The sequence below is a fragment of the Podarcis muralis genome, chromosome 17, assembly GCF_964188315.1.
Source record: "Podarcis muralis chromosome 17, rPodMur119.hap1.1, whole genome shotgun sequence".
Taxonomy (NCBI): domain Eukaryota; kingdom Metazoa; phylum Chordata; class Lepidosauria; order Squamata; family Lacertidae; genus Podarcis; species Podarcis muralis.
In genome coordinates this window covers 30253406-30281131 of record NC_135671.1, presented here as the reverse complement: position 1 = coordinate 30281131, position 27726 = coordinate 30253406, and the positions used below count along the sequence as shown (strand labels likewise).

At 43.4% G+C, this 27726-nt stretch overlaps 4 protein-coding genes across 8 annotated transcripts; all 4 read left to right on the top strand.

The window, feature by feature from the left end:
* The first annotated feature begins 334 nt into the window (after positions 1-334).
* Positions 335-1279, top strand: LOC114588067 (olfactory receptor 10T2-like). The gene has a single exon (XM_028712995.2). It carries the CDS (start codon positions 335-337, stop codon positions 1277-1279), a length of 945 nt encoding a protein of 314 aa, XP_028568828.2.
* Positions 1280-6191: 4912 nt separating this feature from the next.
* On the top strand, positions 6192-9326 carry LOC114588173 (olfactory receptor 10T2-like). Its single transcript, XM_077921451.1, has one exon. The coding sequence runs from the start codon at positions 6349-6351 to the stop codon at positions 7291-7293; it is 945 nt and encodes a 314-aa protein (XP_077777577.1). The 5' UTR covers positions 6192-6348; the 3' UTR covers positions 7294-9326.
* Positions 9327-10345: 1019 nt separating this feature from the next.
* On the top strand, positions 10346-11290 carry LOC114588174 (olfactory receptor 10T2-like). The gene has a single exon (XM_028713152.2). The coding sequence runs from the start codon at positions 10346-10348 to the stop codon at positions 11288-11290; it is 945 nt and encodes a 314-aa protein (XP_028568985.2).
* A 3101-nt stretch (positions 11291-14391) lies between these two features.
* On the top strand, positions 14392-26865 carry TMEM52B (transmembrane protein 52B). 5 transcript variants are annotated; one of them, XM_077921110.1, is made up of 6 exons: positions 14392-14900; positions 15253-15384; positions 15762-15805; positions 17519-17570; positions 21268-21436; positions 24044-26865. In XM_077921110.1, the coding sequence occupies exons 2-6, from the start codon at positions 15331-15333 to the stop codon at positions 24292-24294; spliced, it is 570 nt and encodes a 189-aa protein (XP_077777236.1). In that variant the 5' UTR covers positions 14392-14900; positions 15253-15330; the 3' UTR covers positions 24295-26865. The 5 variants fall into 5 exon arrangements, with proteins under 5 accessions (XP_077777236.1, XP_077777234.1, XP_077777235.1 ...); XM_077921108.1 differs by having other exon boundaries at positions 15116-15384; XM_077921109.1 differs by having other exon boundaries at positions 14392-14912.
* The last annotated feature ends 861 nt before the right edge of the window (positions 26866-27726 follow it).

The following is a 27726-nucleotide window of genomic DNA, read 5'->3' as shown; positions in this document are numbered from 1 at the left end:
CTAGTTTTGGTGTACTGAGGCCGGTTCTACCATTGGGCAAATGGAGGCGGCCTTTTCTCAGGCAGCTGTATAGCGTGCTGTTTATTGAACATCAAATGGTTTGTTATTGCTATTGCATTTTTACTGTCACATTATGCATTTTGTGTTTTTATGTTGTAAAGTGTGCTGTGATAGTCAGCTGAAGGGCAGTACATAAATTTAATAAAGAAGAAAAAACAAAAAACAATCATTTTATGAACAAGCATCTCCCCCAGTATTTTTGTATTAAACATCTGCTGACGAGCACTGTTGCAATCTGTAACATCTTTAAAGTTCATTTTCAGATTCTCCATCAATGGGAAGAGAAAACCATACAATAGTGACAGAATTTATCCTTGTTGGGTTTTCCAATTTCCCAGACCTGCAGGTTATGTTGTTTCTGGTGTTCTCTCTTATGTACCTGGTAACTTTGATGGGAAATATAATCATCATCACTACGATACGGCTTAACCGCAGCCTCCACATCCCCATGTACTTCTTCCTCTCCATCCTCTCCTTCTCAGAAATCTGCTACTCACTCGTCATTATCCCCAATATGCTTGCAAATCTTCTAAGAGAGAAGAAGACCATTTCCTTCATTGGCTGTGTTACTCAGATGTTCCTTTTCCTGGGCTTTGGGTGTACAAATTGTATGCTTCTAGCAGTGATGGGGTATGACCGATATGTCTCCATATGCAAACCGTTACGTTATCAGATTCTGATGAATCAAAGACTCTGTACCAAGCTGGTGGCTTGTTCAGCAACAACTGGATTTCTTTTTTCCACCTCAGAGACTATAATCATATTTACCTTGCCTTTCTGTGGACCAAATAAAATTAAGCACTTCTTTTGTGATTTATCACCTTTGCTTGAATTAGCCTGCAGCCGAAACTACATAGGTGAAATTGTCATTACCATTATTTCTTTTTTGGTTGTAATTTGTTCATTCTTGTTCATCCTTCTCTCGTACATTTTAATTGCAAACACTGTCTTGAAAATCCCCACAACGGCTGGGAAACGAAAAGCCTTTTCCACTTGTGCTTCCCATCTTATCGTGGTCGTAGTCCACTTTGGTTGTGCTTCCATTATCTACTTAAGACCCAAATCCAGTTACACGCTAGATGAGACTACTTTTATTTCTGTCTCTTACACAATGGTGACTCCCTTATTGAACCCCTTAGTGTACAGCCTGAGAAACAAAGATGTTCAAATAGCGCTTAAGAAATCGCTGGGCAAAAGCTCCTGCACCCAAAGAATGTGAAAATTGTTATCCACTTTGAAGAGGAATTATGAAACCCAACAAATACTGTATCTGTAGTTTAATGGACAAAGAACACCTCAAATAGTATTGTAGCTTTTTCTCATCTTTTAAAAAATTCATCTGTGTATGGAATATTCATTTGGAAAAATGTGGCCTTGCTTTAGCATTTACAAACAACTTTGATTTTCTCTTTAGTGCATCACTGGAAAATAAATTGGGTTTTCGGAATTTTTGCATACATGAACCTGTAATCATTCAGCCCTGCAACAAAAGAAATATTTCTAAAGATTACTATTGTTTTCTCCCAAATCCTAGCCCTCATTTTCACCACCAAACATTCACACAGAACTATTTCAAGCTCATATAGTGCTGAGACTGAAGTGTGAGAATTGTTCTTGTTGGGGTCAGTTTGGTGTCCATTTCTGCCTATCTTTGGTACGTAATTATTTCTGCCCTTCCTTGTCCCCAGTAATGGCTATTTTAAAAGGGATCATATATGTTGTGTTTTCAAAAGTTGGAATTCATGTAACCCGACACACTTAATTTCTGCTCTTTTGCTTTCATGTGATTTGTTCTGACATTTGCTTTCTGTAACATGTCGGCAAGGACGTAACAATATATTGTGGTTCGAGGACCCAATCCCCCCCCCCCCAAAGTGGATTGAATACACAAGGACATGTGATATAAGGTTAATGGGCAAGAAAAGGCCACAACTTTATTGATTACAGCAAGTGAAAAGGTATTGGCTTAGGCATTGGATTACGTCAGCTGACTCCACCCCCTCAGAGATGGGTGAGTCTGAAACAAGGGGGGTTTATTCACCAGTAGGTGGAGCCTGTTGATGCTAATCCAACTATAGGCTTTCCCCTGATGTCACCGAGGGTCGTGCCATGGCCTCCCGCCAAGCAGGCATCGGACAGAATACACGACCGCCAGATTCCTTTAACGGAATACCCCAAAATTGAAGGCATAGGCGATGGCCACACCTAGCCCTTCGACACCACTACACATTATTCCAATGCCTAACCTACCCACCAATACCACGAAAGTTGTGACGATTGCTACGAGGTAGGCGAAAAAACCAAAAAGCCTAATGCCAAATGGAAAAATTCCTACCAGGCCCCCCGGACAACGAGGGCGACCAACCATAGCAAGGCCAAAGGGAAACTAAGCCCTGAGCTCAAAGGGAGTGGAGGGTGGGTGAATCACGACGGGACGACGAAGAGTGAGGCTGAGGAGGGGCTGGCGCCGTCGTATTAAGGCTGCTATACACGCCCCCTCAGAGGCACCTGGTTGGGTGCCTGCCGATGGGCGTGGGCGCCAGCCAGGTAAGTGGAAGGCAGGGGGCTAACGCCCCCTGCTAGAGGCGGGGCTTGGGCTCCCGCCCACAACCATTCCCCTCTCTTCAGGAGGAGAGTCTTTGTCCACAAAATGGAGCATTGCAATTTTTCGATATGCATTTATCTTAGCATTCATATTTATATAATTTAAACCTTACGCTTTAATTACTTTCAGAAACATGCCAAAAGAAAGGCTATATGATTTTATTTGCCCATTACTTACTTAGATGTGTAATCTGATATGCAATTTGCAGTGCTATCATGTCTGAGCGGACCCCTTCACCCCGATTTTCCTGTATGCCACAGGAGGTTGTTGTCCTTCAGCTGGCATTCCAGAATAAAGTAGCTGCCATGCTGATTTTCCTTCTCTCAGAAAATATACAATATCTGAAGCAAGATCCAGCATGATCCAGTAGTGTGGAAGGGGTGCGATTCTACTGTATGGTGTGGTTGGGAGGGAATAATCTGAATGGTGTCCATTTTTCAACATCTTTTCCGCAGTGAGTCTGAGCAGAGCAAGCAAGCTGTTATCTGGGGAGAATAGGAATGGCAGGCAGTATTGAAAGAAGTTACTGGATTAATTGGGTTGTGTGTGTGTGTGTGTGTGTGTGTGTGTGTGTAGGAGGAATTTTCCCATATGCAAAGACAGGCTCTGGCAGATTGAGCTAATGAGATCAATAATGGGTCCAACAGCGAAGAAGGCTGTTTCTGCCAGAGGAGTCCCTTTATAGCTAGAAGTGTGAGGGCCTTGGACTTCCCCCTAGGCCAGCTGGAAAGGCCTTATAAGGGAGTAGGCCCTGTATTTATTTTATGTATGTATTTATGTATTTTAAGAGAGCCAGTGTGGTGTAGTGGTTAAGAGTGGTGGACTTGTAATCTTGTGAACCGGGTTCGATTCCCCATTCCTCCACATGCAGCTGCTGGGTGACCTTGGGCTAGTCACATTTCTCTGAAGTCTCTCAGCCCCACTCACCTCACAGAGTGTTTGTTATGAGGGAGGAAGGGAAGGAGATTGTTAGCCGCTTTGAGACTCCTTTGGGTAGTGATAAAGTGGGATATCAAATCCAAACTCCTCCTCCTCCTCCTCCTCCTCCTCCTCTTCTTCTTCTTCTTCGTCTTCTCTCCTCCCCACAGCCAATGGTGACCCTTGGGTCCCTTCCAAATCTTTGATTCTATGACTCCAACAACAACCATGAGGGAAAAACCCGTTAATGCAATGCAGCTCAAAATGTAGATTCCCAAGACAGGTATTTACCATATAATATCAACTGTGAGTGACAGAACTTCACCATATGTGTATTTGGGCTATGGGACGGTTGATGCTTGTTTGGCTCAGCATTGCCAAAGGAGAGAAAGAGCTACCCAATGGAATAGAAACAGTCTGTTTTTGTCTCCCTGCCGCTAAGCCCTCTCTGGCATGTTAGATGTTCAGAGAGCGCAGTGTCCCATAACCTTCCTTAACCAACAATCTTGGGATGGGGATCTGAATTTCCAGTGACTAGCAATGGAGATTTTAGCTGCTGCTTAGAACATAAATACGGTGGTACCTCAGGTTAATCATGCGCCGCCGAAGCACAATTTCTGTTTTCATCCTGAAGCAAAGTTCTTAACCTGATACACTATTTCTGGGTTAGCGGACTCTGTAACCTGAAGCGTATGTAACCTGAGGTACCACTGTACAAGAGGATAGTGGTCAATGGTTGGGTTGTATTACTTTCTAGAGAAAGCAATGCCAAATCTGGATCCATTGCTGAGGTTTGACGCACGGTAATAGAAATTAGATTGAACACCTGGGTCCAGAAGTCATTGAGAATGCAGATACTGCCATGAAATCATTTAGTATCCTCTGCAAAGGAAAAGGGGCTTAGCTTGGATTATGGAGCATCAGTAAGATATAATCTGTGAAAATGTTCAGTTTCATCTCCTTGAACCCTGATGTCTTCAGTGCCTTGTGAGATGCTGGGTGTTGTGCTAGCATTTTACTTGTAGAATGAAATTTCCCTGCCTATATGACGATGGGTGTGGCTTACCCCAGAGCCATTTGTCCTGTACGCTATTTTTATTTATTAAACAATATTCACACACCACTTAATCATAAAGACCTAACTGCGCTTTACACAGAAACAATCTGTAATATTCATCATGATAAAATAAAAAATGGAAAATAAGTAGATGTAACAAAATGTATCGATATAGAGATGAAGTCAACAGCTTTAGAAAAAAAATACACCCAATAAAATTATATGTATTGTTAATTATTACTTGTAGATTCTAACAACTCCCATTGATAATAAGAAGGTTGATTTATTTTACGTTTTGAAACACCATAGAGATAATATCTGGTGGGATTTATAAACTTGTTTACATCATTCCATGCTCAATAAAAACATCATAAAAAGGATATTGTTGCAAGTTGGTGTCATTTGGAAGAGCTCAACATCCATCGTGCTTCCTTGTAAGTCTATTGTGGTTTGAGGTTCTGCAGCTTTGATTTGAATTCATTCATTTAGCCCTTCAGATGCTGCTGTCTTTGCCACTTTGAAAGGATATAAGAACAATTTCAAAGCACCTGACTCTTTTTTATCTTGGCCACAAGATTCATACTCAATAGCAGAGTTACTGTTTTTCATACAGAAGGCTCCAGATCCAATATTTTTCCAAAGGAGTATGAGGTAGCTTAGCAGGACTAGTGAAGACTGCAACCTGAGACCCTGGAGAGCTGCTACAATTTGGAGTAGACATGTATGACTCTTTAAAAGGCAGGTTAAGATAGGCTTGCTCCTCAGTTTTCTAGTGGTGTTCAGAGTTATGTCTTGTGATGCTGTTAATTTTGCAATTGACAGGAATATTGTGAAGCCTCAAACTCTTCAGCTCACTTGCCTCTGTGCTCCTTCATCAGTTTGTGGGCTGTAGCCAGACATTCATTCACAGTGGAATTCCATCAATTAAAAGAATACAGAAGTGGCGTAGCGTGGGTTGTCAGCGCCCGGGGCAAGGCAAGTAATTTGCGCCCCCTAACCCGTGGATTTGCGCCCCCTAACCCGTGGATTTGCGCCCCCTAACCTGTGGATTTGCCCTAACACCAGATGTTGCGCCCGGTGCGGCCGGGCCCCCCTGCACCCCCCACGCTACGCCACTGATACAGAATTTTAATCTATGGTGATGAACTATGCCAAAATGTTGTCTGATTGCTAAAATTTTAGTTCTATGGAAAATGCAGTTTTGTAAACTGGCTCTAATGCCTCACTAACTTGGGAGCAGACATTCCCAGGATTCCTCGAAAGGGAGATATCAGACATTCAACTCTGCAGTGTAGACGTTGGTAAAGTGAATGTAATAATATGTCTATGGGGTGACACAATTATTTTGCTGGTTGCACAATTGTTGTGCTAGGCTCTGTCTACTGAGGCCGGCTCTACCATTGGGCAAGTGGAAGCAGGCAGTTCTCAGTCAGCTGTATGGAGTGATGTTTAAGGCACATCAAATGGTTTGTTCTTTAATTTGTTATTATGGCATTTTTACAGTCCTGTTATAGATTTTGTGTTTTTATGTTGTAAAGTGGCCTGTGATAGTCAGCTGAAGGGCAGTACATAAATCTAATAAAGAACAAAAAATAAATAATCATTTTATGAACAAGCCTCTCCCCCAGTATTTTTCTATAAAGCATCAGCGGACGGGCATTGTTGCAATCGGTAACATCTTTAAAGTTTATTTTCAGATGCTGCATCAATGGGAAGAGAAAATCAAACAGTGGTGACAGAATTTATCCTTGCTGGATTTTCCAATTTCCCAGACCTGCAGGTTCCATTGTTTCTTGTGTTCTCTCTAATCTACCTGGTAACTTTGATCGCAAATATAATCATCATCACTACGATACGGCTTGACCGCAGCCTCCACATCCCCATGTACTTCTTCCTCTCCATCCTCTCCTTCTCAGAAATCTGCTACTCACTTGTCATTATTCCCAATATGCTTGCAAATTTTCTGAGAGAGAAGAAGACCATTTCCTTCATTGGCTGTGCTACTCAGATGTGCATTTTCCTGGGCTTTGCATGCACAAATTGTATGCTTCTAGCAGTGATGGGGTATGACCGATATGTCTCCATATGCAAACCTTTACGTTATCAGATTTTGATGAATCAAAGTGTCTGCACCAAACTGGTGGCTTGTTCAGCAACAACTGGATTTCTTTTTTCCACCTCAGAGACTATAATCATATTTACCTTGCCTTTCTGTGGGCCAAATGAAGTTAAGCACTTTTTGTGTGATTTAGCACCTTTGCTTGAATTAGCCTGTGGCCGAAACTACATAGGAGAAATTGTCATTTTCATTATTTGTGTTTTGGTTGTCATTTGTGCATTTCTGTTCATCGTTCTCTCATACATTTTAATTGCAAACACTGTCTTGAAAATCCCCACAACGGCTGGGAAGCGAAAAGCCTTTTCCACTTGTGCCTCCCATCTTATTGTGGTCGTGGTGCACTTTGGGTGTGCTGGCATTATCTATTTAGGGCCCAAATCCAGTTACACGCTAGATGAGACGACTTTTATTACTGTCTCTTACACAATGGTGACTCCCTTGTTGAACCCCTTAGTGTACAGCCTGAGAAACAAAGATGTCCAAATAGCGCTTAAGAAATCACTTGGCAAAAGCTCCTGCACCCAAAGAATGTGACAATTAAGTGTTAGCCACTTTGAAGAGGAATTATGAAATCCAACAAATATGTATAGTATAATGGTCAAAGAACGCCTCAAATAATATTGTAGCTTTTTCTCACCTTTTTAAAAATTGAAGATGAATTATGAAACCCAACAAATACTGTATCTGTTGTTTAATGGACAAAGAACGCCTCAAATAGTATTGTAGCTTTTTCTCATCTTTTTAAAAATTCATTTGTATATGGAATATTCATTTGGAAAAATGTGGCCTTGCTTTAGCATTTACAAACAACTTTGATTTTCTCTTTAGTAAATCACTGGAAAATAAATTGAGTTGTGGGAATTTTCTCATATATAAACTTGTAATCATTCAGCCCTGCAACAAAGGAAACATTTCTAAAGATTGCTGTTGTTTTCTCCCAAATCCTAGCCCTCATTTTCACTACCAAACATTCATGCAGAACTATTTCAAATTCATATAGTGCTGAGACTGAAGTGTCAAAATTGTTCTTATTTTTACTTGAACACCCCACCCTTCCTCCAAGGAAGTCAAGGAGGTATACATGGTGTGCTTTCCCTGTCCAACTTATCCTCGCAATAACCCTCTGAGGTAAGCTAGGCTGCCTCCAATACTGGAAGGAATATGAGGCTATGGTGGCTTTGAAGGATGCCCCCCATACCCTGGGGTGGGGAATGAGAGCTGGGGATTTCACCCTGAGGGAACCCCAACCCCACCATTCAAAATGGTATCACAGAACTTTAAATGTGTAGCATGGATACGGCCAAAGTTTAACAATACAAAAGTAAGACAAGCAGAAACAGAAGTTACCTCAGACCCAGAAAAACTACACCACAAACCAACGTATGATGCTGAATTCCCCTTGAAAAGGAAATATAGCCCCTTGTTTAACTAATATTAAACTGAAATGTTAAAAAAGCAATGAATCTGAAAAAAGTGGTCTAAAACAAAAAATGGATAAAAGCATAAGAGGAACTTAAGATTCTCAATCTCCCTGGCAAGATGAGGAACTCTTTCACAGACAAATTTACCACACATAGAATAGGCTTCACAGTTGTATAGTTGCACTGGGACTACCATCATATATTTTTAGGCACCAGGCAAAAAAGGTTTCTTCTATAACCAGGCCTTTGGCCTTTAACTCTCTCTGCCCCCCGCCTGCCCCCCAACACACATACACACAGAGAGAGATTCAGAGCAGAAGACATTGCCCTCTCTCCCTTTTTCTTCCAGTGCCCTGTCTGCATTTCCAAGGAAAATGCTGAAGGAAGTGGTGACATGTTTCTGGGTCCACAAGCGGGCACCAAGAACGGGGAGGAATTTTTATAAAAGGGGCTTTATTCTCCCAAGTGAGGCTCGCCTGGTGCCTTCATTATACTACCTATAGGTACCAAGCAAAAGCGTTCCTTGTCAACTGAGGCCTTGGGCTGAAGTAACATCTTATATTCTTTTAAATGTGTTTGTGGGAGAGGGGTGGTTTTTTTTGTTTTGTTTATGTTTTTCTTCTGTATTTTGTGTTCTTATCTTGTATTTTTATGCCCTGAGATTTTCAGATGAGGGGGAAATCAATCAATTAAATTTCAGAGGAGCCTCTGAGATCCTTCACGTGAAATGAAAACGACAGCCCCAAGGAACTGTGCAGGTCCCTCAACTTCCCATCATTGTTCCACCCCCGCTGAAAAAAAGTTATCAAATGCGGATAAATATGAGATAATTAAAATAAAACACATAATATTTGTTATGTACTGAAGTTCTCACCCTGGGCCAGCAGGGGGATACTGTAGATAGTTCAGGCCCACATATGCAAATAAGGGATCAAAAGTGACGTTCAGTGATTGGATAGTTACAGAAAATGGTTACAGTGGAGCTTTATATAAGCAGGCTGGTTGAACCCTTCAGTTCAGTTCTGTTCCAGCTTACAGATAAAGAGCTGCTTTGGAGAAATCGCTGCGTCGTCTGCTATGTCTACCCACTATTCAACACTGTTCATAGCTGAAGCAGATAGACTCTCACATCTTACAGAGAGCACAAAAGATAAACTGGCTACTAAGTCACATGTCAGGGTGACTCAACAGTTGGCAGTTAGGCTTGAATAACTTTAGTAGGCCCAAATGACTGTGCAGTCCCAGCACTTCCCAGCCTGCTTTGCTGCTTCTGCTCTCATGTGTCTTTGTCACATGGCATGTACCTCCATACACACTGCCCACACTTGCAGTGGCGTAGCGTGGGGGGTGCAGGGGGGGCTGGCCGCACCGGGCGCAACATCTGGGGTTAGGGCAAATCCACAGGTTAGGGGACGCAAATCCACGGGTTAGGGGACACAAATCCACGGGTTAGGGGGCGCAAATTACTTGCCTTGCCCCGGGTGCTGACAGCCCACGCTACGCCACTGCACACTTGTATCCTGAGGTGGTCACTTCGGTGCAGCTAACCCTGCTGTTTTATTTATTAAACAATATTCACAAACCACTTAATCAGAAAGACCGAAACAATCTGTAATATTCATCATGATAAAATAAAAATTGAAAATCAAGTAGACATACTAAAATGTATTGATATAGATGAAGTCAACAGTTTTAGGGGGGGAAACACCCAATAAAATTACATGTATTTTTACATTACTTGTAGATTTTAACAACTCCCATTGATAATAAGATAGTTGATTATTTTACGTTTTGAAACACCATGGAGATAATATCAGGTGGGATTTCTAAGTGTTTACATCGTTCCATGCTAAATAAAAACATCGTAAAAAGGATATTGTGGCAAATTGCTAACACTTGGAAGAGCTCAACATCCAACCTGCTTCCTCGTAAGTTATTATTGTCCTTGCGTTTTTACTGTCACATTATGCATTTTTTGTTTTTATGTTGTAAACTGGCTTGTGATATTCAGTAGAAGGGCAGTAGGTAAATTTAATAAATAACAAAAAATAAAAAATAATTTTATGAGCAAGCATTTCCCCCCAGTATTTTTGTATAAAACATCAGCTGACGAGCACTGTTGCAATCCATAACGCTTTTAAAGTTTATTTTCAGATGCTGCATCAATGGGAAGAGGAAATCAAACAGTGGTGACAGAATTTATCCTTGCTGGGTTTTCCAGTTTCCCAGAACTGCAGATTCCATTGTTTCTGGTGTTCTCTCTAATCTACCTGGTAACTTTGATGGCAAATATAATCATCATCACTGCGATATGGCTTAACCGCAGCCTCCACATCCCCATGTACTTCTTCCTCTCCATCCTCTCCTTCTCAGAAATCTGCTACTCACTGGTCATTATCCCCAATATGCTTGCAAATCTTCTAAGAGAAAAGAAGACCATTTCCTTCATTGGCTGTGCTACTCAGATGTGCATTTTCCTGGGCTTTGGGTGCACAAATTGTATGCTTCTAGCAGTGATGGGGTATGACCGATATGTCTCCATATGCAAACCTTTACGTTATCAGATTTTGATGAATCAAAGTGTCTGCACCAAACTGGTGGCTTGTTCAGCAACAACTGGATTTCTTTTTTCCACCTCAGAGACCATTATCATATTTACCTTGCCTTTCTGTGGGCCAAATAAACTTAAGCACTTCTTTTGTGATTTAGCACCTTTGCTTGAATTAGCCTGCGGCCGAAACTACATAGGAGAAATTGTCATTTTCGTTATTTGTGTTTTGGTTGTATTTTGCTCATTCCTGTTCATCCTTCTCTCATACTTTTTAATTGTTAACACTGTCTTGAAAATCCCCACAATGGCTGGGAAGCGTAAAGCCTTTTCTACTTGTGCCTCCCATCTTATTGTGGTCGTAGTGCACTTTGGGTGTGCTTCCATTATCTATTTAAGGCCCAAATCCAGATACACACTAGATGAAGACACTTTTATTTCTGTCTCTTACACAATGGTGACTCCCTTGTTGAACCCCTTAGTGTACAGCCTGAGAAACAAAGATGTTCAAATAGCGCTTAAGAAATCGCTTGGCAAAAGCTCCTGCACCCAAAGAATCTGAAAATCTGAAGGAAGGTGAAGACCCCCCCCCCAACCAGGCCTCAAAACTGTCCAAAATTCCTTTTGTCTTCTAAAAATCCAAAACAGCTTTTCTGTGGATTCTCACAAGATGCTGTGGCAAGGGCAAACCGTTACTTTTAAAGGCTAATGAATAAGCTCTGTCATTGCCAAGAATACTCAGGCCTGAGAACTGAATCTGGAATCTGGACTCTGGAAGAAGGAGGAGAAAGGGGGAGGGAACTGGAAAGGGGTATATATGCTTGTGCACATGACTGAACTCGTGCATGTTTTTTGTGAGTTATCACACTTGCTCCTTCTACCAGTTCATGGATGGTAGAAATAAAAGCTTTGTCTCTGAAACTATTCCTTGAGTGTCTGTTGACTCCCACTTCCCTTTCCCGGGTGCAATATTTTTCCCACCCGAGGGCAAAGCCTCATAAGGCTACACTTGGAATCATGAAACACAACAAATTTTGTATAACTCTCTGGACGAAGAATATCTCTGATAGTTCTGCAGCTGTTCCTTATCTTTCTACTCATCTGGATATAGAATATTCATTTGGAAAATGGTGGGCTTGATTTAGTAGTTACAACTTTGATTTTCTGTTTAGTAAAATGCTGGAAAAGCTCCTGCTTCACCCAACAAATCTGAGAATCGAGAAGGAAATACAAGTTTTCACCTTGAAGAGGAATCATTAAACACAACAAATTTTGTATAACATTCTGGACAAAGCAGATCTCTAATAGTACTGCAGCATTATCTTTCCACTCATCTAGATATAGAATATTCATTTGGAAAATGGTGGGCCTGATTTAGTAGTTACAACTTTGATTATCTGTTTAGTAAAAAATGCTGGAAAGGCGCGGGTGGCGCTATGGTCCTTTTGAGTGAATCTGCGCAGTCCCTTGCTCAGTCCCAGCTCCTGCCAACCTAGCAGTTCGAAAGCATGTCAAAGTGCAAGTAGATTAATAGGTACCGCTCTGGCGGAAAGGTAAACGGCGTTTCTGTGCGCTGCTCTGGTTCGCCAGAAGCGGCTTAGTCATGCTGCCCACATGACCCGGAAGCTGTAGGCCGGCTCCCTCAGCCAGTAAAGCGAGATGAGCACCGCAACCCCAGAGTCGTCCGCGACTGGACCTAACTGTCAGGGGTGCCTTTACCTTTACCTTTTTAAATGTTTGGAAATATATTGGTTTGAAAGGGGATTGTCTCATAAAGGAAGCTCTAGAACAAAAGACACGTTTCAAAAGATTAGTCTTGTTTCTTCCCAAATCTTAACCCCAATTTCATGACCAAACATTCCTGCAGAGTCATTAAGTGTTGAAACTTAACCAAGGCATCAAGATTGTTCTTCGTGTTGTAAAATCTTCTTGATGTCAGTGAGATAAGTCACTATGCAACGTTTAGAATACATCTGAAGGCAGTCCTGTTTCAGGAAGTTTTTTAATGTTTAATGTTTTATTATGTTTTATATAATGTTTTAATGTTTTATTATATGCTGGAAGCCGCCGAGAGTGGCTGGGGCAACCCAGCCAGATAGGCAGGGTACAAATAATAAAATCAGCAGCATCATTATCATTATCATCATCATCATCATCATCATCATCATCATCATCATGTACTGTATATTTGGGCTGGGGGCAGTTGGGTATGCTGGAAAAACTCAACATTTCTGCTTATCTTTGTGGAGGTGGCTTCTTCTGCTCTTACTTCACCCCAGTAAAGACTAAACAGGGAATCATGTGAAAGTATGTCTGTTGTTTTTCAGAAATTTGAATTGATTTGGAATGGACCTAATTTCTGCTCTTTTGCTTTCTCAAAAAACAATTAGTATGGCATAAGTTCCTTTTCCTTAGTTCTCCTGTTATGTACTGAAGTTCTCACCCTGGGCCAGCAGGGGGATACTGTAGATAGTTCAGGTCCACATATGCAAATAAGGGATCAAAAGTGACGTTCAGTGATTGGATAGTTACAGAAAGTTGTTACAGTTGCGTTGTACTGGAGCTCTATATAAGCAGGTTGGCTGAACCCTTCAGTTCAGTTCTGTTCTGGCCTGTGAATAAACAAGAGCTGTTTGAAGAATCGCTGTGTCGTCTGATATGTTCACCCACAACTTAACATCTCCCATCTCATTAGGTTGAATTCAGTGAGGAGACCTTCGGAGCAAACAAATACAGTGGTACCTCGGGTTACAAGTGCTTCAGGTTACAGACGCTTCAGGTTACAGACTCCACTAACCCAGAAATAGTACCTCGGGTTAAGAACTTTGCTTCAGGATGAGAGCAGATATCGCATGGCTGCAGTGCAGCGGCAGCGGGAGGCCCCATTAACTAAAGTGGTACCTCAGGTTAAGAACAATTCCAGGTTAAGAACGGACCTCCAGAACAAATTAAGTTCTTAACCCGAGGTACCACTGCACAGAATTAGTTTGCCTGTTCCGACAATTGCTTTTTGAAAATTGTTGGCTGACACATATACAGCATACGCAAAACGGAGCTTTGCCATTTTTACAGCATAAATTTATCTTAGCAATAATATTTATATAATTTAAACCTGCAGAGCAACATATGGGGGGGGGGAGCTTATAATTTTTTATTTGCCCATTAGATAATTAGATATAGGGCCCTTCCAGATGGGGTTTTTGCCAAATCCCCTTCTGCATTTATGTGCTTTTTGTTTTGCAGCGAAGAAGTGGTGGTGCTTGAAAAATGAATGGAAAAGTATTTCTCAGTATTCCACTCAGGACCTTGACCTTGAAGGGCAAAATATTCAAGGGGAAATATTCAGTTCTGTTTGGGGGTCAGGTGGTCCTGAACCAGCACCAACAGAGTCAGTTTCTGGATCCAGCATCCGTGTCAACATGCTGCTGTCTGTATTTCTGCATTTTATATGCATGCTGTTCTCCTTGGAGCATATACACCTGACATGCCTGTTTAAATTCTAGTTTCGTGACTGCTATTTAAAATAAATAAATAAATAAAAAATCCATCGGTTCTGCTCACTGGCTCTGAAAATTATGCCAGAGTAATGATTCACCAGCTGAATTGTTGTCACGGTTGTAGCAGAGGGTAAAACACCTGCCAGACTTTTCCAGATGCAATACAGCCCCAGAGCAGAAGGATTATTAAGCGCAAAAACCAATTGTGTTATGACCGACTGAAATTTGAATTATGGATTCTTCGGAAATGTTTACCATTCCTCCCCTACTGCTATATCCAAATCTGCATGCTCAGCTCATGTATTTATATGCGGAACATGCAGGAATGTAATAGTGGTTATTATACAAGGGGGGAAACAGGCCGTTAAGAGACTTTTTAATGTAACCGCTTGAGGGAGAATTGAGAGAAGAAAGCCAAACGCCACTAAAGTAAAAAGCGTGGAAAGCATGTGGGTCTAAACAGGGAAGTAGCAATCATTTGCTACAGATTAATGTTTATACCTTTGGTGCTTTATTGAAACTTTGGAGCAAGGGAGGCCATGGGGGATTAGTGGAACGCATGGGTGGAATACTGGGAAATGCTTTTTCCGTCGTTTTTCAAGTATCCCCTCTTGCTCATTGCAAAGCGATAAGGACATAGATGCAGGAGGCAGAGGAATAGACCTCTCAACCTAGGTAAAGCAGAAGGTCAGTTGCTTCATCCTGAACTTTGTTCTGGGGGTTGGGGTGGTGAAGGCAAGGGGACAGGTAGCACTACAGAGTGATACAGGAGCACTTTTTCACAGGGCACCAGAACAAGACACTCCTCAGCTTTCTTTGACTTTCTAAGGTATATGCTACTGAGATTATGCATGTACAATTTGCCTATATTTCTGTGTGTGTCCATATAGAAGATCGATCAGAGCTAAAAGAGAGGAAGTGTGAATTTCTAAGAAAGGCTACGTGATGGGGGCAAAAGTATAAAGAATAAAAGCTGTGAGATGTGGCGCCCCCAGGCAATTTCAATGTCTCTTATGCCGGCTTGAAGATGGCGCATGATGAACGTGAGGTTGCAAGGAGGTCCCTGCTTTGGAGGACAGAAGACTGAGCAACAGAAGATTCACTGATGGGGAAGACGAGCCGAGTTGTGGCCATCTCTGCTCTGACATGTCTGTCTCAGGTAAGGCGCCTTGGATTTCGGTTTGGCCAGAAAGGAAAGCCAGCAGGGAATTAGAATTCAAAAAGGGGTCTGTATTGTGAAATGCAGAAGGCATCTCTCAGTCATGTAGTGGAGAGAGAGAAAAGAATGAAATATCTGGCTGGGGTGTAGAACAAAAATTAATATTATATCCCTTGAGGAAGAAGGCAAAGATAGCTCAGTTGGTTAGAATGCGGTGCTGATAACACCAGGGTTGCAGGTTTGATCCCTGTATGGCCCGACTGCATATTCAGGTTGGATTAGATGACCCTTAGAGTCCCTTCCGATTCTATGATTTAAAAATGGAGTGGACGTAGAGGAAAGAATAAAAGCCACTTTGACTTTTTCATCTCTTGAAGATTCCTCAGGTGACACTGCAGGAGAGCTGTTCAGGCACTGACCAGTGAGTATGTTCATGGAATTAACTGCTTCTTGCAGTAGATTGAAATTTTGAGTGAAATTAAGTAAAATTTTGCCTCAGTTTTCAGGTGGAAGATTGAGGGGGAGACACACACTCTTTGGCAATGGTCTCAATCATGGGTAGGCAAACTAAGGTCCGGGGGCCAGATCGCCTTCTAAATCCAACCCGCGGAATCAGAGTGTTTTTACATGAGTAGAATGTTTCCTTTTATTTAAAATGCAGCTCTGGGTTATTTGTGGGGCATAGGAATTTGTTTATCACCCCCCCCCAAATATAGTCCAGCCCCCCACAAGGTCTCAGGGACAGTGGATTGGCCCCCTGCTGAAAAAGTTTGCTGACCCCTGTAAGGAAAGCTTGGGTCCTCGAGAAAGTGTATTTAGTGGTGATACAAACGCCATCATTTCCTAACTGGTTTCATTGTACAGGGGGCTGCAACAGCCATTTTAAAGAGTCTGACCAGAAGTTACAGACTCGCAAGAAATTTTGGGGAACTTGGCATCCAACTTCCAACATCCAAAATAAGACTTGGGAGCCACCTATCTGAATCCCCTTCAGTAACAAGGCCATAGCTGTCAACTTTTCCCTTTTCTTGCGAGGAATCCTATTCGGAATAAGGGAATTTCCCTTAAAAAAAAGAAAACAGCTATGAACAAGGCAGGGAAACGGATATTGTATTGGGTCACTTTGAACTTGTTGGTGTGGGTTTCCCTATGTTCTTGTGTCAATTTCTCCTAAAGGCCCAGTTGCCATAGCCCAGTTTAACAATTTTTCATGGAAATGTGTTCAGATGTTCCCCAATTTTTGGAAAATTTGAGTCACTCTGCCACTAACAGTTTTGTCATTGTGGATTTGTAATGTCTGGGAATTGTCATTCTTCCACAGAAAATGGAGATGTATGCCAATGCTGGCTCTGGGGTGATCTTAGGCTTGTTTACTTGCCCAGTTTGCAAATATTTTAAACCAGAACTCCTGCACTTTCTCAAAATCTCACCATAGGTGTGGGATTATTGGGGGGGGGGGGTGTCACACCCTCTCCAGCAAAGCAAGCTTTCCAGAATTAGTCTTAAGGTCAGTCCTGGACCACATGCTTCAAACGTGAATCCGTGCTTGATGCATAGAGTCACAACTTTTGAAGGCCACTAGACTTCTTTGCCTCTTGGGGCCAGGTTTAGAGAGATCCTTAAATAATGTCAGTGAGCGCTGTGGAAATTGTGTGTGCAGAAGAGGAGTTCTGAGCTACTTGGAACCAACTGAACATAGTCTTGAAAGGAAAAGTCTCACTTTAAAAGCTTACATCGCCCGCCTTCTTTCAAACAAGCATCTCATTGTCAGCCCTCTGTTATCACCCAGTAAATTTCCTGTGTTTATCTGCACTTGGGATGTTCAAAGAAAAGAAGTATTAGAGATGGCTGAGGCTTAAGATGTTTGAAGTAACTGTGCAGATTACAAAACCAAATCATTTATTGATTTAATCTAATATATTCATATCCTGCCTTTCTCCCAAGGTGGTCTTCAGCTAAATACCATGAATCAGATGAATGTTAAGCATTGATTAAACTGTCCTGTCTCCTCTGATCACTTTTAATGTTCTACTTAACAAATCTTGAGTAACCAAGCAAAGGGAAATAGGGGCATTCATGGATGTGCAAACCTGGCTTTTATTTCTATGATATTAACATTTTCTTGAATCGCCAGTTCTCCCCAAAGCTGCTCAAGCCAAAACTGGGTCCATCTCTGGTACATCTGGTAAGTTTCTTTTTGGAAAAAAACATGTTGTAACTGTGTCAGTTGTGTGATGTTTGTGTTGATGAATGATGCCACCAGCTGCACGCTGTCCTGGAATGTGCATTGTGACAGCCTGGGGTTTCTGTGCAGTACTGAGTTCTGTTTCCATTGAAGCCTAATTTTCACTGAAGACCCAAACCTGTGCTAGGGCTGGGCCATATCAATTTGCAGGTTGGGGCTTGTATCTAACTGATTTCCGCTCAGAGTAGAGCCATTGAAATTAATGGGCCTAAATGACCATTAATTTCAAAAAGATCCACTTTGAATAGGGCTAGAACACCTCTGTTTAAAATATTAACATACCCCAGCATAGAAAACTACCATTACAGAGAGAGGACTAGCCATACTATTATCGTTGTATTAGTTTTCTACCTAGATGGATTGTTCATGCAGAGGACATGTGATTCCTGTAAAGCCTGCAGATTAAAATGCTATGGCGCACATTCAGGTCTCCTACCTCAGCCAGCAGCCCTAATATTACCGTATATCCCCCTGGATTCAGGGACTGGATGAGGAGGAAGTGTCCCCTTGCATCCAGTGTCCTTCCAAAATGATACAGTCATACCTTGGTTCTTGAATTTAATCCTTTCCGGGAGTCCGTTTGACCCCCAAAATGGTTCAAAAACCAAGGTGCAGATTCTGATAGGCTGCAGGAACTTCCTGCAGCCAATCAGAAGCTGCAGAAGCACCATCAGGCATTCAGCTTCCAAAAAACGTTCACAAACCGGAACACTCACTTCCGGGTTTGCGACATTCGGGAGTTGATTTGTTCGACAACTAAGGCATTTGACTAGGGACGCGGGTGGCGCTGTGGGTAAAACCACAGTGCCTAGGACTTGCCGATTGTATGGTCGGCGGTTCGAATCCCCGCGGCGGGGTGAGCTCCCATCTTTTGGTCCCAGCTCCTGCCCACCTAGCAGTTCGAAAGCACCCTTAAAGTGCAAGTAGATAAATAGGTACCGCTTTATAGCGGGAAGGTAAATGGCGTTCCGTGTGCTGCGCTGGTGCAGGCTCGCCAGAGCAGTGATGTCACACTGGCCACGTGACCCGAAAGTGTCTGCGGACGGCGCCGGCTCCTGGCCTCTAGAGTGAGATGAGCACACAACCCCAGAGTCTGACAAGACTGGCCCGTACGGGCAGGGGTACCTTTACCTTTAAGGCATTTGACTACCAAAATACCACTGTATTGGTAAATTAGAAATTCTTCATTGTTTGATGTCCTGCTTCTAAATTTTGCAAGACCAACGTGCACATGTGGTTTACAGTAGGTTCCAACAGTAGTTCATATATTTTTTCTTCTCAGTTACCAGATTTGCACGTGTGCATTGATAAAACACCACACAGAAACAAAGTTCAAGAGTGCCTTTGGGTAGTGTTTTGTCATTCTAGATGTGGGGCAGGGGGAGTGGGGCAGGGAAGGCAAATACAGTCGTACCTTGGATCTCAAACGCCCTGGCTCCTGAACAAATCGGCTCCCAAATGATCAAAACCCAGAAGTGAGTGTTCCAGTTTTCAAACGTTCTTTAGGAAGCCAAATGTTTGATGGGGCTTCTGTGGCTTCCGATTGGCTGCAGGGGCTTCCTGCAGCCAATCAGAAGCTGTGCTTTGGTTTCCAAATGTTTTGGAAGTTGAATGGACTTCCGGAACGGATTCCGTTTGACTTCCAAGGTACGACTGTAGACTGAAGGAACAAATTGAATTGCTCTGCTTCTGGAACAAACTGCAGACATAGGAACCAACTCCTATGTACTCCAAAGTATTTGAGGGGGCCGAGCCCCTCAAAAGTTGAAGGGCATTGCCATTCAAATGGTGTGTGTGCACCATCGCAGCGAGAGAGACACCAAAATGCCCAGCAGGCCAGGAATTTATCCTTGCTCTGGGCATGGGGCCAAGCGTCACTATTGGCTAGTTGTTCCCGCGCCCAGGGGAATGCCCTCTAATTCTTTCCGCCATTGACCAATTTGGTGGCAGGAGGACGATAGGCCGATTCACAGAGGAGGCCCGGGGGGCCGCCGACAAAGCTGCCAGCCCGAGAAGGGGCAAATGGACTTATTTTGGAACAAAAGGATGGAGTGCTGGGAGATCTGCTCATCACTTGATTCATGATGTTTGGGTTACTACACATGGGCTTAACGAGGGGGGGGGGGACAGGGAGCAGCTTCCCCCTAAATCAAGTAAATCAATGAAAATACTTAACTAACTGAGGTTCTGCCCCCCTAACATGAAGCCTGTCCCCCCAACATAAAGCCTGTCTATGCTAAGGTTACCAGATTTTTTTCAAATAATCCGGGGACACTTTTTTTATTTTTAAAAAAGGGGGGGGGAATATATTTTTTAAAAGTTATTTAAAAAAAATAAAAAGTAATACAGCGGTGCCTCGCAAGACGAAAAGAATCCGTTCCGCGAGTCTCTTCGTCTTGCGGTTTTTCCATCTTGCGAAGCAAGCACTATTAGCGGCTTAGCGGGCTTAGCGGATCAGCTGATAAGCGGCTTAGCGATCAGCTGTTAAGCGGCTTAGCGGATCAGCTGTTAAGCGGCTTAGCGGATCAGCTGATAAGCGGCTTAGCGATCAGCTATTAAGCGGCTTAGCGGCTTAGCGGATCAGCTGATAAGTGGCTTAGCGATCAGCTGTTTAGCGGCTTAGCGGATCAGCTGTTAAGCGGCTTAGCGGATCAGCTGATAAGCGGCTTAGCAGCTTGGGAAAAAGGGGGGGGGGAGGAAAAAAACCCTGCAGGAACTCGCAATACATTTTCGTCTTGCGAAGCAAGCCCATAGGAAATTCGTTTTGCGAAGCACCTCCAAAACGGAAAACCCTTTCGTCTAGCGGGTTTTCCGTCTTGCGAGGCATTCGTCTTGCGGGGCACCACTGTATCTTCTCTTCTGTGGTTTCCTCTGTCATGTGGCCTTCCTCTGGGCCCCGGCCTGCTGCCTTGGAGCGCTAGCTACCATGGAGTAGGCTCGGGTTAGGCCTGGGCCTGGCCATGTGTCCTTGCCCTCCCGGTGCTCTCCTACCTCTTCTCCTGAGTGGTGGCAGCGGTGCGGCAAGGTCGGGGCTCCCCTCTTTTTTCTCCTTCCTCTTTCTCTCTCTGCCTTCTCCTTCTCCTCTCCTCCTTCTCCCTGCGTCGGCTCCAGGGTTTTCCTGGCCCTGGAGCGCTGCTGGGCAGTTGGCCGGGCACTCTTGCGCCTGGCTCGATTTGGGTTGTGTGCGTGTGTGTCAGCGGTTCCCCCAGTTGATGTGATGGGTGTCCTCGGTTCCCCCTAGGCAGTGCTGGTGGCAGTGGCAGTCTCAGCAGCCCGGAGCCAGCCTGGTAGTGCAGTTGGCTATGGCTGGCTTCAGAAGCTGCTCATTGCCACGGCGCCCGCCATTTTGCGTCGCTGGAAGTCCCCATATGATGTGTCTTGTGCCGTTGAACCAATCACGCAACGTTCATTCCCTACTAATAAATCTACAACACTTAAAATTTAAATCCGGGGACATTAAATGAAATCCGGGGACATTCTGGGGACGGATTTTGTCCAGGGACAGATTTGTCAATCCTGGGACTGTCCCCGGGAAACAGGGATGTCTGGTAATCATAGGCTATGCCCATGTTCCTACTTAGTATGAACAATAAACGGCAGTGGTTCTGACTCTCCCCTTCTTTCCCCCCACTTCTGGGCTTGTGGTTGTGATGGTTGCGCTGCTGCTCCTCTGCGGCCTCGTCTCTGTCTGTGTGAGGTACTGCTGCCTTCACTGCCACCCAGCCGGGGAAGACGACAACTCCCAGCCCTATGAAGTCACAGTCATCGCATTTGATCACGACAGCACTCTTCAAAGCACCATCACTTGTGAGTTGAGCAACCATACTAGTCCCATGCTAGCTGCTTAAAATCTATAGAAAGGTTCCTACTAGAGAAGAATGGCAGATCGAGTTAACGGACTACATTGTTACTGCAGGTTACAGATGCTTCAGGTTACAGACGCTTCAGGTTACAGACTCCGCTAACCCAGAAATAGTACCTTGGGTTAAGAACTTTGCTTCAGGATGAGAACAGAAATCCTGCCTCGGCGGCAGCGAAAGGCCCCATTGGCTAAAGTCGTACCTCAGGTTAAGAACCATTTCAGATTAAGAACGGACCTCCAGAACAAATTAAGTTCTTAACCCGAGGTACCGCTGTATGCTGAAATGGCTAAAATGACTGGAAAAGTCAGAAATCAGGAAGACCAAAATTTTAATGAGGAATGGGTAAAATTTATAACTTATGTTAAAGACCATTGTAAACAGTTAAAATCGTTAGTAGGATTGGAATATCACTTGTTGTTTAAGGTTGATTCTGGACATAATGGAAGAGGTAAAAGGTTTGGAGTACAGTGGTACCTCGGGTTAAGTACTTAATTCGTTCCGGAGGTCCGTTCTTAACCTGAAACTGTTCTTAACCTGAGGTACCACTTTAGTTAATGCGGCCTCCCACTGCCGCTGCGCCATCAGAACACGATTTCTGTTCTCATCCTGAAGCAAAGTTCTTAACCCGAGGTAATATGTCTGGGTTAACGGAGTCTGTAACCTGAAGCATATGTAACCTGAAGCATATGTAACCCGAGGCACCACTGTATTATAAAAGATCCGGGAGGAAATGATTAATAATAGGACCTACATAGGGGAGGATGGAAGTCCAGGAGATTCCTTGGAATCTTGTTTTAATGATTTATGTGTGATATATCACTGTTGAAAAATCCAATAAATAAAATTAAAAAAAAAAAACTTTTTAAAAAATCAATAGAAAGGACCCTACTCCAATCTCCATCTGCCTTTGAGGCAAAACCAGTAAACCAGCGCAGAGCAGTCTTGGACATTTCATCCAAGAAAGAAGCAGATCGTTTTGCATTTCCATTATCCCAGTCTTGCTTCCTTCCCATGAAGAGATGCTACAGTTTTTTTAATGTATTCAGCGGTGGAGTGTATGGAAACACTGCCCAGGGTGGGTGTGCAGAGAGGTCCCTCAAGGAGGGGTGGAGAATGCAGGGAGCTTGCAAAGCGGCACAGAGGGTACACTCGGGTGCCACAGTCCAGGAGAGTGGGTAGCAGCATTGGCGCCCACCCTCCTCTTTCCGCTGGAACCGCCGGACCAGGCACAAGGAAACTGCAGCCGCAGCCTCTCTCTGCCCCTAGGTAGGTGTCGATATCCAGAGCTGTAGAAGCAGCTACAGTGGCATAGCGTGGGTTGCTGGCACACAGGGCGAGGCAGGTTTTGTGCCCCCTTGGTGGACTGGGCAGCTGCAATGGGGAGGGGAGCGCCAGGGGGGCATGCGTGGAGCCCACATGGAGGGTGAACGGAGCTCGCCTCCAGCAGGCTCCGCCCCCACTGCCTCCACCCACCTGCCCACTAAACCAACCCACCTGCCGCCAACCCTCAGCTGCCAAAAATGCCTTTTTGTTAGGGATTGTAGGACAAGACCCGCCAAGGAAAAGAAAGAATTTATTGATGTATGCAACAACAGCGGCAAGAGTCTTGATTGCACAAGGATGGAAGAATGAGGAAACCCCGACAAAAGAACAGTGGCAAGAAAAACTGAGAACTGGCAAAATTGACACACAAATTACGAGACAAGGACAACTGTGACTTTAAAGAAGAATGGGAGCCTTTTGCAAATTATTTAAAAAGACAGCAAAATGAATCGGGTTCCTTGGCAGATCTTGAGTAAAAATATACAAATTTATTGAGGGTTAACAAAGTAGACAGATAATATAAGGATGTACAGTGGTACCTCGGGTTACATACGCTTCAGGTCACAGACTCCGCTAACCCAGAAATAGTGCTTCAGGTTAAGAACTTTGCTTCAGGATGAGAACAGAAATTGTGCTCCGGCGGCGTGGCGGCAGCGGGAGGCCCCATTAGCTAAAGTGGTGCTTCAGGTTAAGAACAGTTTCAGGTTAAGTACGGACCTCCAGAACGAAATAAGTACTTAACCTGAGGTAACACTGTATACCATTTTATAATGTGCAGAAGTTAACATTGGTTGAGAAATCAGAGAAAGGAGCTGAGGGAAGTCGTAGGGGGGAGGGAGGGAGGGTTTGTTGGGGAGGTGGGGGGGGAATGGGGGGAAATAATGAAGATGATGTGTTTTGATAATTTGTTATGTTGAATTTGTCAATTTATTTTTTTTAAAAAAAACCTCAGCTGCCAGGACTCCGTGCCCTTTGCGGGGGCACCTGATTGCAACCCCTCAAAAATGAGCGCCCAGGGCAATGGCCCCCCTGCCCCCTCCCACTACATCTCTTCTATGTTATCTTGGGCAATAAATTCTGTGTACATTCTGCAGTGCGCATTCCTTTGGCGGAAGCCTCCTTGACCATCGATCAGTCACAGCATTGGGGTCATTCTTATCCTCGCTCATTCCTGATATTTAAGTTCCTGGAAGTAACCTGAAGAGTTGTGTGTTCTTCTCGTTTTCAGCCTTCCATTCGGTGTTTGGTCCAGCTGCTAGAAGAATGCTTGCAGTAGCTCATTCCCACAGCGTTTTCCCACCCATACATTACCCTGCTGGGATGGAGACACCCCCCATTTACGAGGAGGCTGTGCACATGAGTAGATTCAGAGTGGCTAGAAGTGGAGAACCAGCCCCAGAGTCACAGCCGGAGGAGAAACAGTCGGTGGATGCCGAGAAAGGACAACAAGCAGATCAACCATCAAGCCAAGGCTCCTGAACCAGATCATCATCAAGTACTGCCAAGACCAGGGGATTGGACTCGATGGCCCTTGTGGTCTCTTCCAACTCTATGATTCTATGACTACTTCAAATTATGTTCCTTTGGTAGCTGTAGTGTTTTCTAACACTACCATTCTCAAATTCCCCAGAGAGGCTTGGGAAACCCAGCCGGATGGGCAGGGCATAAATATATTATTATTATTATTATTATTATTATTATTATTATTATTATTATTATTATTATTATTATTATCACGGTGCATTAAATAAATTGCATACAACCTGTAGCAATGTGGAAATACATTGTATGCAAGAGCAGAGATTTTACACGTGTTTCCAAAGTTTGTATTTCTCTTGGACTCTTAAATCAATCACTAGCACTATAAAATATAACCTGGAAGCACAACACAAATGTTTGCAGTGAATTTCAATTCATGATCTATGTTTAATCACTGACCATCCGTTGCTGCCTTGACTTTTCGTGTGGTGTTTTCTTCTTAATGATGTACATAATAGGTTGCCTGCCTTTGAGTCCTTAATCCTTAAACTATCACTAGTTATCATTACATGATTAGTGAGAATGGTGATTAATTGAAGGAGGCCATTAATAATTTGAGTGGGGGAAATACTGTTGTTGCTTTTTTTAAAAAAAAGATGTGAGTTAAGATATGGTGTGTGATTAATTCTTTGGGTCTCTTTTTCCATGCCTGAGGACCTGGGTGAAGCGTGATGGCTGAATTGCAAACTGTTAACGCTGCAGGAAGTAAACAAGTCTGAGGTCTTTCCATTCCTTGATTCAGCCATCAAATTCAGCGCAAGGTGGCCTGATGGCAGATTAGAAAAGGGAGCTGAATAGCCACATACATCTGAGCCGGCAGCTTTTCTTTCTTGCAGCTTGTTGTTGTTGTTTAGTCGTTTAGTCATGTCCGACTCTTCATGACCCCATGGACCAGAGCACACCAGGCACTCCTGTCTTCCACTGCCTCCCGCAGTTTGGTCAAACTCATGCTGGTAGCTTCGAGAACACTATCCAACCATCTCGTCCTCTGTTGTCTCCTTCTCTTTCCCAACATCAGGGTCTCTTCCAGGGAGTCTTCTCTTCTCCTGAGGTGGCCAAAGTATTGGAGCCTCAGCTTCAGGATCTGTCCTTCCAGTGAGCACTCAGGGCTGATTTCCTTAAGAATGGATAGGCTTGATCTTCTTGCAGTCCATGGGACTCTCAAGAGTCTCCTCCACCACCATAATTCAAAAGCATAAATTCTTTGGTGATCAGCCTTCTTTATGGTCCAGCTCTCACTTCCATACATCACTACTGGGAAAACCATAGCTTTAACTATACGGACCTTTGTTGTTATTGCAGCTAGGTTACATTTATTCCAACAAAAGCTTGTTTTTTTTCTGGCATGTACCTCCCTCCCTTTCCTCTGTCACAAACATATTTCATCTACAGATTTGCGCTGGCATTGTAGTGAAGCCAGGACAGCACTCAAAACTTATGATCTAGCCTTGTCCTGTATTAATTCAAATGTTCGTGCTGTACACCATTACTTCCTGGTGTCCTCTGCCTTGATGGAGGGCAATGAGATTGGTCCCTGCAAATCCTATTAGCTAAGCAGCTACAATCAAATACTGAAAGGATCGGACAGCCCCCCTGATTGCATTATATTTGGGAGACCTTTTTTCTTTTGCAGCAAAAGAAAATTCCACCTTTAGCTGGAAGCACAAAGAACATAAAACATCCTGAGACCTGGGACTCCTATTTAGAGTTCCATATGATCTATATGGGACGTGGGTGGCGCTGTGGGTTGAACCACAGAGCCTAGGACTTGCCGATCAGAAGGTCGGCGGTTCAAATCCCCACGACGGGGTGAGCTCCCGTTGCTCGGTCCCAGCTCCTGCCAACCTAGCAGTTTGAAAGCACATCAAAGTGCAAGTTTACCTTCTGGCGGGAAGGTAAACGGCGTTTCCGTGCGCTGCTCTGGTTTGCCAGAAGCGGCTTAGTCCTGCTGGCCACATGACCCAGAAGTTGTACACCGGCTCCCTCGGCCAATAAAGCGAGATGAGCGCCGCAACCCCAGAGTCGGTCATGACTGGACCTAATGGTCAGGGGTCCCTTTACCTTTATGATCTATATGCCAAATGGGTTCTGCTGGAGTCTATCCTTTTTCCATTTGACCTCTTCTCTCCCTCCCCACCCCCCACCCCCACATATTGCCCTTGGGTGGAATCTACACACATATAAAAACCGTTCTGAAATTATTATTTTTAAAAGCATTTTGAAAAATACATTGAATTTTCCATAAGGCTCATCATTGTCATCTAGTGTCACATTGTATATTGCACTTAAAACACACAACACAATTAAAACATTTTATTTGCAGCTGAAGAGCTGAGTCCTTGTTTATGAATATATCGATCTGACTTTGTACAGCACTAACCCAACCAAGAAAACAGACTTTCTTTGCTGGTACCTTCCCTACTGTTGTTTTTATTTCTTGTTTGTATTGCTATAAAATAGTTTAAATCAATAAACTATTGTAGAAGCTATTAATAAAAAACATAAATATGATGCCTGCATCTGTCCCATTTGCTAATTTAATGGGTTTAAGCTAAATCAACTGGTTATGGAATTATTTGTCCAATTTTTGAACTGGAAACAGATTTTATTCACTAGCACTAATTTCGTTTTGTGTGTGCTGTTATTATAATTCTTCGAGTTAAACTTCATTGCACTTATTAGTTGTGCCAATACAAATTCTGGGAAATTCAGCTTGTATTACCTGGAGTGTTGGAAATGCCATTTAAATCAATCAAAGCTGTTTAACTTCCTTTCTGACTGGCGCATGCCTGGCAATTATTCAGACATACCGTATTTTTTGCTCTATAAGGCTCACTTTTTCCCTCCTAAAAAGTAAGGGGAAATGTGTGTGCATCTTATGGAGCGAATGCAGGCTGCGCAGCTTTCCCAGAAGCCAGAAGAGCAAGAGAGATCGCTGCTTTCACTGCGCAGCGATCCCTCTTGCTGTTCTGGCTTCTGAGATTCAGAATATTTTTTTTTCTTGTTTTCCTCCTCCAAAAACTAGGTGCATCTTGTGGTCTAGTGCGTCTTATAGAGCGAAAAATACGGTAGATAAACCTACAAGACCTTACACAGATTGTGCTGTACAAATGTTTGGAAGTCGGCAATTGCCAAGAAGACACTCACAGCACCAGGGCCTCCTAAGGGAAGGAGAAGCCAGACACTTTATTTGCAACTACATTACACTTAAATCTGGATGTCATGACGGAAAGATCAAATGCTCAATCTTCTGGTAGCTCCACTATTTCCTCAGACTACGGCTCCCATTCTTTGTCATTTGTCAGTCAGTTTTATTGCACATAGCCAAAGGCTGCCGCAATGTACGCAGAATCATTCAACAATTAAAAGAAA

What these genes read in the sequence shown, in the direction of transcription:
- LOC114588067 (XM_028712995.2), top strand. Translation starts at nt 335, where the DNA reads ATGGGAAGAGAAAACCATACAATAGTGACAGAATTTATCCTTGTTGGG.
- LOC114588173 (XM_077921451.1), top strand. Translation starts at nt 6,349, where the DNA reads ATGGGAAGAGAAAATCAAACAGTGGTGACAGAATTTATCCTTGCTGGA.
- LOC114588174 (XM_028713152.2), top strand. Translation starts at nt 10,346, where the DNA reads ATGGGAAGAGGAAATCAAACAGTGGTGACAGAATTTATCCTTGCTGGG.
- TMEM52B (XM_077921110.1), top strand. Translation starts at nt 15,331, where the DNA reads ATGGGGAAGACGAGCCGAGTTGTGGCCATCTCTGCTCTGACATGTCTG. An exon ending in AGCTGTTCAGGCACTGACCA is followed by an intron (nt 15,806 to 17,518) that starts GTGAGTATGTTC and finishes TTGAATCGCCAG; the next exon opens with TTCTCCCCAAAGCTGCTCAA. An exon ending in TCTTCAAAGCACCATCACTT is followed by an intron (nt 21,437 to 24,043) that starts GTGAGTTGAGCA and finishes TCTCGTTTTCAG; the next exon opens with CCTTCCATTCGGTGTTTGGT.